This window comes from Cyprinodon tularosa, unplaced genomic scaffold, assembly GCF_016077235.1.
Source record: "Cyprinodon tularosa strain WSP-4 unplaced genomic scaffold, ASM1607723v1 ctg539, whole genome shotgun sequence".
NCBI lineage: Eukaryota > Metazoa > Chordata > Actinopteri > Cyprinodontiformes > Cyprinodontidae > Cyprinodon > Cyprinodon tularosa.
Genome location: NW_024039273.1, coordinates 1,149,846 through 1,162,251, shown reverse-complemented (window position 1 = coordinate 1,162,251; position 12,406 = coordinate 1,149,846). Strand labels below are relative to the sequence as shown.

General features: G+C 39.3%; 1 protein-coding gene across 1 annotated transcript in view; it reads left to right on the top strand.

The window, feature by feature from the left end:
• ltbp1 (latent transforming growth factor beta binding protein 1) overlaps window positions 1-12,406 on the top strand; it is a 116,212-nt gene that overhangs the window by 74,407 nt on the left and 29,399 nt on the right. The window contains exons 9-10 of the mRNA XM_038304601.1: window positions 3,040-3,099; window positions 7,732-7,854. Of these exons, the coding sequence (XP_038160529.1) occupies window positions 3,040-3,099; window positions 7,732-7,854 (183 nt within the window). The remainder of the gene's footprint in view (window positions 1-3,039; window positions 3,100-7,731; window positions 7,855-12,406) is intronic.

Sequence of the window (12,406 nt, the reverse complement as noted above, 5' to 3'; positions counted from 1 at the left end):
TTTATGGCAGTTGGCAAACAACTTTCGGTGCATTACCGCCACCAACTGCTTGATTCCCTCCTTCTAAACTGGCAGTAATACCGCAGATCATCACTAGGAGGCGAAGAGTCGAGGAACCGAGATAGCGTGATGTGTAAACGTTCGTCAGAACCAAGCTCGGCCTGGTTAACTGATCCGAGCTTGGACCGGTCTCGGCATGGATCGGTTTTTCAAGGGTAGTGTAAATGGGGTATTTGAATGAGAAGGTGTGCTTAAGGTTTTGGTCTATAATGTACATATATGCATTTGGTTTGAGAGTCTAATGTTCTACAGGTAGGAGGTAACAGCCAGATTGCACTAACTGTAGTTTAAGCACACGTGTCTTAGACACAGAATGTTTAGCTACATGCTTAAAGGTATAGTGGAGGATATTCTTTTTCCAGGTGGATCAGTAAAATAAGTGGTCCTCCTAAATGTTAATCATTGCAGTGACATGTTTACGTAAGGCCGTCAGTTCTCGTCCCCATTTTCACTTACCGGTACTGAGTCTGTATATAGTGGAAAAATCGCAAATATTCTTCTGGAAAGTAAGCTTGTATGGGCGGTGCAAACAGCCCATATAAGCTGCACTCTGGCTGCCCTCCTTTTCGGTCTGTGCGAGACATGGGCACTGGCAGTTTTAATTCCTTCATTAATCAGATGAATCTAATCTTTGCAGAATGAACACTAGTATCGTTCCTGCGCATTTCAGATACGGTGAATCAACAGCCTCATTAGCTCATATGTTTCTGCACTGTCAGAGATTTGCAACATGCTAGCCAAAGATTTTCCAGTCTGCTTCGGACATCATATGAACACTGATTGATCCTAAAGGCTGGTTTATACTCAGAAACCAGGTAATCTGCATGTGTGTCGCTGTTAACGCAGATGTTCCCCCACCCCTTCCAAAGACACTCTGGTGCACCTCTCCAAAATTGTAAGTGACCACAGACAGTGCCGCAGACTGGCCAAATCTACTTCCTCTCTAAACTATGCGTATTTCCTGTTTGGTACTTTACCAGCTTGTTTTGTTTGTATCAAGGGCGTAGGTTTGATTTCAACTTTGGTAGGGACACTATTCTTCAGTTTCATTGGTCCTTTGCGAAAAATATGCATGCTCTTTTTTATGCTTAATGTGAGCTTTAGGGCTCATTTTGTTAAAGGAGAACAGCAGCATTTCTTGCTACATTAATACAAATCTTATAAGCAGTACATGCACTAGATGCTGTTTATCAATATTTAAAGCATAACTTGCTCTGATGAATGTGGAATTAGGACTTTTTCCACTTTGAAAAGGATTGCATTTAAATTTACGTGCGACTAAGACAGTGTCTGTTTAACCAAATATAGTCTAAAATATGTGGATTTATCCTGTGTTTTCTTCTGAAGATATAGAATTTTGCAGAGGTAAACAGAGGTAAAACCCACTCTTATTTTTTTTATCTAATACGCTCCATCTGGATCATGCAACATAATACATTCAAAGGGACAGCAAATAAATGTATTGTATTTACATATGCACTGGAACTATAAGAGGAACTGACACTGAGCATTTAAAATATTAATATTAGAAGTTGTACATCTGGGCTGTAGTTACTCTGTGTAGCTAATTTCATGTATTTTATCTATGGCTGAAACAATTAATCATATTAACAAATTATTTAAATAATCGTGAACTAATTTAGTAATTGACTAATCGTAAACTGGAGTATAGAGCCACTAAAATGTGCCTTTAGCCGACAGAGCGACCCACTTAGAGCAGGAATTATACCAAGATTGTAAAAAAATATGTAAACATTTTGCATTTTAAAAAGTAAAAAAAAAAAAAAAGTTTTTGTCTGTCAATATTCTCCATCCAGAACTCCTCCAAAGGAAACGTTTAAACGTTTCTGTTTCACCTGGTTTCATTTCATAAAAGATCTTCTTTAAGGAGCCTTTGGCTATCTGATTAAAAGATAAAATAAAAGAAATCATAACGTTGTTAACTTACATTTCTCAAGTTCCCCAAATCAAAAAACTCTCTCCTGCTTCTTTACAGAACTCCAATCAGAAGCGTTCGCCTGTTTTAGCGTAGATAATATTTTTTTTTATTTGGACTAGTTTCGTAGCCCAATATTAATTTATTTTAGCGTCTTTTTTTTCGCGCTCCAAGCACCCGCGCGCGCACACATACAGACTAGAAAACACGCAATCAGAAAGAGAGAAGGCGGAACTTAAGGCAGAATAATCAGAGAGTTAAACCGCGCAGCACAGTTGATGTGCTGCTATGTGAAAGGGACAGGAAAGAGCAGGCAGCTGCAGCTACCAGGCAGAGAAGCTGCGAGAGGAAAAGAAGCGGCTGCTGTATAGTAAATTATAAACATGTTGTTTACATCCAATTATAGGTAGGGACATGTCCCTATGGTCCCTATGCAAACCTACGACCATGGTTTGTATGACCGCCATTGAGGAAAATGACTCGTGAAGTTAGACCAGCTAGTAGAGTGTGGTCCCTCCATTGTCGCACAAACTTGCCCCCACTTCCTCAGCGCCTCGGACGTATCTAGACCACAGCTACTTCCTGATTGTCCCTCTTGTTTTGTGGCATGGAATGATAAAGTGCAGACCACGCTTCAATATTGAACATAAATCAAAAATATCTGCGACAAGCTCACTGTGACACACTACTGCTGGAGGATAACCAGCCCTTAATGCTCAAATGGCTATCTTTGTCTTGCTGGTGAAGATTCTCAGTCATCCAGGTCATAGTCTTTCCAAAAAGATATAAAACAATCCACTGGTATTTGTTTCCAAGTTTGAGGATGTTTCGCCTCCCATCATGGAAGCTTTTTCGATTAAAAATGTCAGAAATAGCGTTGAGTTCGAGGCTCTTATACAGTAGCCCAACAACCTCTCTGCCTTTCGTAGACAACTTTTGTCCGTTGCAGTAAATGCATGTTTTTCTTCAACTACACTGAATATTTTAATATCAGATATCCACCACTTATTCCAGTGCCTCCCTTTCTGCCCTTGCTTCCTCAGCTATCCCTCTGATCAACTGTCCTCCAGGATATAAGAGGATCAACAGTTCGCATTGCCAAGGTAAGAGTCTGTTTTAAAAAAAAATTGTTTTTAACTAGTTTAGCTTTTGGATCTGTTTTCCAGCTATGAACCAATCTGTGCAATCCAGAATGGATGACCTAGCAATTTATTTTTTAACCTTGTCTTCTAAACTTGTGTGGAGTTAGGAAGCTGAGACAGAGGCATTTCTTACAATAAAAATGGTTAAAATTTATTTAACATGCTCAGACAGAGAGATAGGGCTCTCACTGAGGCAACCTTAGTACATACATTTATACCTTACAAAAATCCCAACACACACACTCCCCCCAGGGGAACCAACCTGTCCCCCTGCATAAAGAACTTCCACACACTTTGAGTTCATCAAGGCCATTCCCTGTTAGGTTAAAGGGGTCATAGAATGCAAAGCCGAGTTTCCATTGTTATAGATGAATAACAATAGTTCAGTGGGTGAAATGGACGTACAGAGAAGTTCAAATCCCATCAACACCTCCTTTCTCTGCAAATATCTCAATTCTAAACTTCCACCATCAAACGGGCTATTCCAAACGAAACACCGAATTGAGGTCAAGGTAAGGGGCGTATGAAGTGTCAACTGCTGCTGACTGGACCGGATCTCAGCAGAGAGCCATGAGCCGCCCGTACTCAGCCGGAGGAGGGGGGGCTGGTAACAGACATCCCAAATCTCCCGGAAGTTCCAGGAATCTCCTTGATATAGGTAGCTGTTCATGGATGCCCGCGAGTCGGATAAATTATCCCAGACTTTAGACTTCGTGAGGTGGTTTTTTTTTAATGCGAGTGGGAGCGTGCAGGCAATAAAATAATTTGTGCACCATGTGTGGATTAGATCTACTAGATCAATTGCGCCGACAACTAAAGAGAGCAGAGTGTGAGGAGGAGGTTCCCTGTGAAACCTGTGCATGTCTGTCCAAAGCATTGCTCTGTTCAACGAGCATTCCAAGGCAGGCGGGGGGAAGCACAGGACCACCTGTGTCTTGTCTACTGTCACCGGGTCGGGCTCGGTCACTCCGTACCCAGCTGGCTCCCTGCCCCCCTCCGCCGGGGTTCCCGGATCAGCCCCGGAGCTGACGGCTCGCTTTGAATGCCCTGTGTGTTTCGACCACGTGCTGCACTGTAGTCGACCAAAATCCTGGGTGATTTTAAAATTCCCTTTGGATTTTTTTAGAAAATGAAAAGTAGGACATGTCCGGGAAAAAGAGGACATCTGGTCACCAACAATTTGATGTTTCAGTGAGTGAGTGCTTGTTGCTATGATGCGTCTTTGCTCAGCAGCTTCGCTCGTTGTAAACCAACCAATCTAAATATACCTGAGAATACCATAAAGGAAGAAAACCTGTCGTTTCATTCTATAGAATGAAACGACAGGTAAAAACGACAACTCAAAATTGTTCACCTTACTAAGATTTTTGCATTCACTGACAATAAAATTGCCAGTTGGAACTTGAACTGTCTTTTGTGAGCCAGTTGAACTCACTTTCATAAGTTTCTGATGAAAAGTTCATCTTATTCTATAAATTAAGTTGAGTTTACTTAGAAGTTGTAGTTGACACCCAGTCCGAGCGAGGTCAACTTATCTGCGCATGCTCATTTCAAATTTGTCATGGCAACCGGCTGCTACAGGGTTTCCATGGATTTTCCCAGGAGCTCCCTTCTAAAGTTTGGTTCAGCCATCTGGTCGCTCTGCTAGCGGTAACTTTCCCTGAGGACTCGTCAAAGAGAAGACTAAGACTGGTTTCCTGTCATCTCTGGCAATATTGCATTATTTGTAAGGTTTTAACAGGAGTTGGAAAGTAAAAAAATATATGCTGAAACCTGATTTGCTTTAAGCATAAGATTACTTGTTTACATTGTGGAATTGTAAACCTGTTTTTGCCAAAGTGGTTCAAATAAACATGGAAAATTTAACTGCTTTACTGTCAGGGCTGCTCAGTGCAGCAACTTGCAGCAAGAAGGTTCTGGGTTTGATTCCTGGCCTGGGGTCTTTCTGCATGGAGTTTGCATGTTCTCCCTGAGCATGTGTGGGTTCTCTCTGGGTACTCCGGCTTCCTCCCACAGTCCGTCTCTAAATTGTCCTTAGGTGTGAGTGAATAGTTGTTAGTCCTGGTGACCTTTCCAGGGTGTACCCCGCCCCACTTGGGACAAGTGTGTAAGAAAATGGATGGATGGTTTACTGTCAGTGGATGATTTAATGGGGGGGATTTAAACTAAAAAATCTAAGTTATTACAGGGGATGGTAATCTGAATTTAAAATAACATTTTACAGATAATCTGAACTTAAAATAATAAGTTTTTACAGACTTGAAAGTTCCAGTAACTTGAATTAAAAAACTTAGCTGACACAACTTAATAAATGTAGTTCAACTCAAAAATTCTGTGCAGTTGGTTGCCTTGAAAATTTGAGTTGAACTAACTTTCGTTTTTACAGTGTAGGGCTTTTAACCAGGCTCTCATTAGGGCTCATAGAACAGTAAATATAACATTTTCAGCCCAACCAATTTTACACACCCTATTCAGAGACCTTAGGGACCAGCACCAAATACCCTATAGAATCATTCTATCACCCCTTTAAAATATCTTTCACTGGCCAGATGAATCTCCTCAAAACAACAGTCCACCCCTTCATGCCATGAAGGAGGCTGTGTAACTCATTCTTATCTCTCAAGACCTTCGTTTAGAGCCTGTGAGGCTAAGAACAGACATAGCTTGACATGTTTTACTCCACACATGCCTGCAGTCGACTTAACAGGTGGGATACATTGGGCATCATTTTGACCGATCAGAAGTCAGATCCATATCATTAAATGATATGATGTTTAAATTCATCCCATGTTGTTTGATATTTGACTGGATGATCTGGTGAACTGTAAAGTGCCTTGAGATGACGTGTTGTGAATTGGCGCTATATAAATAAACTGAATTGAATTAAGAATTTCATGACCCACTCTGTAACAGTAAAGGCAATTGTTTCATCATATATATGCCTGTAGATGATTTTCAAGGGTTAAATAGAGGTTAAAAAGATCTTTAAGGAAGTAAATCTTTTGATTTCCTCCCATTTTGAATAAGTAATCCCTAGAACAGGGAAATGGACTGCAGAGGTTGAGGTCGCTGTATTTCAGTTTTCTATCTAAGGAAAAGCAGTTGATTGCATCGACTCATTGACTTTAAGGCAATCCCTCACACTAAGCATGCTTGTAGCGACAGTGGAGAGGAAAACTCCCTTTTAACAGGAAGAAACCTCCAGCAGAACCAGGCTCAGTGTGAGCGGCCATCTGCTGAGGTCGACTGGGGTTCAAGGAGACAGAAGCAGAGATACAAAAAGCAGCTGTAAAAGGCGGCCCGGTCCAGGAAACACAGCCAGGCCGACGAGCTCCAAGCCAGCTCGCATATCAGAGGATGAAGAGAGCACATCCAGTTAGTCACAGTTAGAGAAACAGGACTACACTGAGAAACAAGCCAAGCTTGAACATCTACTTACAAAGGTGTTGATGGCAGCAGCACAGCTGATATTTCTCTCCAGGATGGAGTCTCAGCCAAACTGGACCAGACCAGATGTGTGTGTGTATATATATATATATATATATATATATATATATATATATATATATATATATATATATATATATATATATATATATATATATATATATATATATATATATATATTGGCTTGTTTTTCAGTGTAGTCCTGTTTCATATCATATATATATACCAATATTCAGCCCTACTTTGGCATTAGAACAGGGGTCTTCAATGTTTTCCAGGCCAAGGACCCCCAAACTGATGGCAAGATGGAGCGGCGACCCACTAATTATATATATTGTAAGAAATTATGTTATATATACATAGTCACTCTATTACAGATGGAGTAATGTAATGAAAGTAATTTCTCCCTGGGATTATTAAAGTATTTCTGATTCCTGGTTGATGGGACAAGTGTTGTGAATGAAACGGTGCCCAGCTTGAAAGAGCTCCTGTGTGTCGCTGAATGTGTGCATTGATGACTGAAAGACATCTGCTGCCTCCATTTATCTGTTTACCACAGTGTGTTGAATTCATGAAAATGTGGATTTAAAGACATTTCAGTTAGGGGGAAAAAAATTGCAGGGGGGAATATTAAAAAAAGTCTAATCAACCAAAACATTTGTGACCCCATGCAGTTCCTCCGTGGACCCCCTAGGGGTCACGGACCCCCTGTTGAAGACCTCTGCATTAGACAAAGGCCGTAGCTTGAGTGATGGGCTGCTACAGATGGCTCTGGATAGCGTATATCCCCTTTTTACATCATCAGGGGAATTCTCTTCAAACAGCACTTTTAGCACACATTAGCTAAGAGCTGGAGACCGGCAGTGATAGAGGTGAACGGATGGTTTTCATTTGGGAATCTCATACACAGGCTGCAGGACACACGACTGTTACAAAATGTTTGGAATGTGAATTTTGCATAATATGGGATCCTTAATAACAATTAGCAGGCAATAAGATATGAAGTTGTTGTTAAGAACAAAGCTTAAAAACGAAAACATCTTTTTGAAAACCAAAAGATCCTGCTGATTTATATCCAATCTGTCACTTTGTAATGCAACTGCATTCTTTATAATTATTATGTCTTCCTTTTTAAATAATTGACAGATATGGATGAATGCCAGCTGCAGAGTGTTTGCTCTAATGGAGAGTGTCTGAATACGATGGGCAGTTACATGTGCACATGTAAACCTGGCTACAGCCCCGACTCCACTCTCACCTCCTGCATACGCAAGTCCTTCACTCAGGAACTCTAATAGTTTACTTAATCAAACCTTTTTATATTCACAGTAATCACTGATACACAGGACCGCATACTGAGCTTTGCTAGTTTACATACTTTCATTTGGATATTTCTGTCACTGAAACTGGAACAGTGTTCACACAAGGTAACGACAACAAACCTCTGTTGATCAAATTACAGACAAATATGCATAAATAATATAACTGTCAGTAATTCTCATCAGTCATGTCAGTAGTGCAATGTGGAGTAAATGTCTGTAGGTGTTGGCTACAAAGAGTACCGTATTTTCCGCACTATAAGGCGCACCGCATTATAAGGAGCATAGAATAGAAGCTACAGTAGTGGCTGGCGTTGCATTATGCATCCCCATTAGAGGCCGCTGGGCTAAAGAGAATGACAGGTTTTCTTGGTAGTCTTTTGGCAGTTGTTACAAAATATATATATATATATATATATATATATATATATATATATATATATATATATATATATATATATATATATATATATATATATATATATATATATATATATATATATATATGAGAGTCATGGGTACTTGTTGATGCATTAAAATGCATTAAATTAGCATCAAAAGGCATTAAATTAGAGTTACTCATTCCTGTATAAACCCTGTTAAAGTACTTTCAGGAGTTTGAATTCTGGTTATGACCGGACTTTTCCATTAACCAAAAACAGCTATATTGTTTGAATGATTTAAAGCGGAAGAGGAAAAGTCATTATTAATGTTACATTTTTGCACCAACCAGCCCACAGGCTCCCTCTAAAGCTTTTCTGAGGACTTGGATGGCTGGTAGGGTGAGGCTGATAAACGCCTTTTACTTCTCTATGTAAAGCAACACGTCTTTATTTTAAATTTCGTCGTACTTCAAAAAGTCATAGAGACTGTGCTGAAACCACTGTGTTGTGGTTTTCTAAAAGCTTGTTGCTTAGATAGAAAATTCAAAAATACTTCCTTATTCCCAAAGGAAAACTAAATGTTCAATTAAATTTCAATTCAGTTTATTTCTATAGCTCCAATTTACATCATGTCACCTCAAGGCACTTTACAGACAATTCAACCAGATCAGATGAAGATCATGAAATGTTGCTGAAACTCAGGTTTGTTTTTATCCAGGTTTTGTAGGCCTTTATAGCTGTAGTAGGAAGGAAAGATCTTCTGTTGAGATCTGGAAAAACTTCTGATTGAAGACGTTCACACCGCAGGCCTTGATGTTCAATTCTGATTTTTTTGTGGAGTCCAATATGTCTGCAAGGTCGTTCACATTTCCTAATGTGGTGAATAACTGTTATATTCAATTCCCAGCCAGCTGGGAATTCATATTATGTTGTGATACTTTAAGATGTTTATTGCCTTCCCTGGTAGGGGTGGCAAATATCCTTTTTTAATCAGATATTATTTGGACTGTCATATATTGTTTATGAGTACACTCCCTACTAGCTGTGTGTTAGAATAATAATTTGAGCTCAAATTATGGTCAAACAGATAATTCTGAACATACCTGGAATAAATTCACCACAACTTCTGTTGAAAATAGAGTTTATTAACAAAAATCATTAAGCTGCAAGTCAAACATATTTCAGTTAAAAACGCTTGACTAAAAAACTAGTGAACTCTATGAAACTAAACTACTATGTACAAAGAGGAAGGGGAAACATGGTTGAAAACCATATAACACACCTCTGGGAGGGGTCCTGTGGAGCCAGTTGGCTGAGAGGGGGTTGCAGAGCAGAGAAGAGAGGTCTCACAGCTGTTTTATGGGTAAGACAGCATCATCTTCTCCAGTGATCATGTTAAGAGGAAACGTGGACATTGGTTCTCAATGTCCAAAATTATGATCATGGTTTATGGCACAACACTAATATATGGGACTTGTTTGTGATTTCCTGTTTGAACTGCATTCATAAAACTTAAGTGTCCCACTTGCTCAGTAGAGGACGTAATGATGTCACAGGAAGCGAGCATGCTCTGTGTTTATGGAAGTAAACATGGATGGTAGTGCCAGAGCGCTCTGGGCATTATTGACTTTTCCTTCTGCTTCTGCGTAGCAAGATGCAGAATAGTGACCTTTGTTTAATATTAATGCCATTCAGGCCATTCAGATACAGGTTGTTTCTGAAAAGATCAGATTTCTATGGGATTCAGGACCACAGAGCCAAGTGGCCTGGGTCGCATTGGAAGAAAATCAGTTTTGTTCAGACTGTCATGAAAAGATCAGATCCAGGTCGCATATGGGGAAAAATAATCAGATCTGGGTCACTTCAGGCTGCTGCCTGAACGAAGCCTCAGTTGGTCTGATGAAGAGGATGTTCACTGTTATCCCTCATCATCTTCACTTTATGAAGAATCCTTCTCTGTGAAATCATCTCCAAAGGTTCTAGAGGAGTTCCTAGAACAGAGCTTGACTTCTTTATTATCAAAAATCAAACATTACCATTACGTCACATTTTTTAAAAATCATCTCAGTGTTATATATATATATATATTAGGGATGCACGATATTGGGATTTTGGCCGATATCCGATATGCCGATATTTTAAAACTCATGTAGCCGATAACCGACACCAATACCGATGTTAAAGCTGGACAAAAATAAGTAGTCATTGAAAATAGCAGTTTTATTATTCATTTCTGACACTTTGAAAAATAACATACTCAAATATATTTTCTTATGCTGATATCAAATAGATTTTTTAAAACGCGGTATCGATCTATTTTACTTTAAAAATCTTGTGAAATTTCATCGTTCTGTTACAAACTCTCGTGATATTTTGCAAATTCTTGTGATATTTTGTTAGTAAAATAGATCGATACCGCCTCAATATATCAACATATAAAAATGTGGCAAAAGTTTGTTAATTTGTGGGGGATTTCGTAGCATAATGAGGACATATAGCAATATTTCATTAGTAAAAGAGATTGGTATGGTGTTTTTAAATGGCAATATATCAGCATATGAAGATATTGTGATATTTTAATGTATCAATATTTTTTCCCTCATCTTTAGAAGTTTTTAAGTCTGTAAAAAAGAAGTTTTTGAGGAAGAAGAAGAAGCAGTATTTTTTTTTTTTTTAGACTTTAGAAACTCAGAAGCTGATCAAATATCGGGTTAAATATCGGTGGGGTGGCCGATGTCCGATATTCAGTTTTAAGGCCGATACCGATAGGGGGCCGATTATATCGTGCTTCCCTAATATATATATATGTATATATTTTTTTACGTAGTATAAAATTGTTATAGAAGGTTTAGAGTTTGACATTCATCACCTTGATGGCTGTATGTACTTTATTGAAATTCTTAAAGACAGTAATTCAATTCAGACATCAATCTCGTTGATAACTGAAAAGAAATGTAACCTTTTTATTAAAAACATAATTTGAGTGTTGATTTTTACCCGATAGTGAAATAACTGAAGTTTTCGGTCGTACAAAAACATATTGATGCGTTTTAGAGGAGAGATCCAGGCTGAACCTCCTGCATTCTTTGACCTTAGCCCAGCCTTCTGTTTAGTGCATGAAGTATTTGCTTGTTTCCTTTCAACTTGTTGTGTTTCCATACATTTATCTTTGCTTAGATGCCAAAATGTTGTTGTCATTCATCTAGTGGTATAATGGCTGTTTATGTGCTGGGGTCAGTTTTGGGGTTCCTATTTAGGCCCAGTCCCAATAAACCCCCTACTTTCAACCCATAGCTCTACTTGCTATCACTAGTCTTTGCCCACTACCCACACACCCTGGATTTGTTAGGGATTGGTCATCTTCCCTAGGAATTGGGACAGCCCTTGACCTTCTGGTATGTAAATTATGCATATACATAAGATAGGTGCCACCATAAGAGAGGAGAGGAGACAAAAAAAACAAAAAACAACCATTGATCCTGAAATTGTTAAAAGGGAATTAGGTTGTGCTTGATTAACTATCCTTTTCCTTTGTCAAGTATAATAAGATACTGTGCTTCTCCACTCTCTTCCTGTGCTGGATACAGCAAGCTGTTGCCTTCTCTAACCGCTCTGGTGTCCTGTTTACACAGTGGGGTCCTCCGACCTCTTGCTGTCATTCCTTATTTCCAGATGGGGGCATGGTTGGCAGCCTGTTTCCGTTTCAGGGGCTTTCTCTGCTTGCGGTCTCATTCTGATTTTCAAAACACCGTTTCCCTTAACATCTGTTGTATGAGAGAATCAGGGGAACCCAGAAGGCAGACGCTAATGGATTTGTTTTTACTTTCAAAAGTAAAAAAAGCAAACAAAACTGTAAGTCGATTCGAAAAAGCCATGTCCTCCATGTTTTCTCTGAACTCCTTGTTTTTAAGGGCTAGGTTCATACCCCTATCCCGTATATCCACTAGCCATACATGTAAAGAGGAATTGGGACACCACTGCCCTCAAAAGAATGTGCAACATTTAGGGTTAAGGCTAAAAGTAGGGCTAGGGTGTGTATTGGGATTGGGTCTTAGACTCTGGCTGGGGAATATTAACTTTGGTGATGGGAACTGCTTTATTTCTCCACTTTTTGTTCTC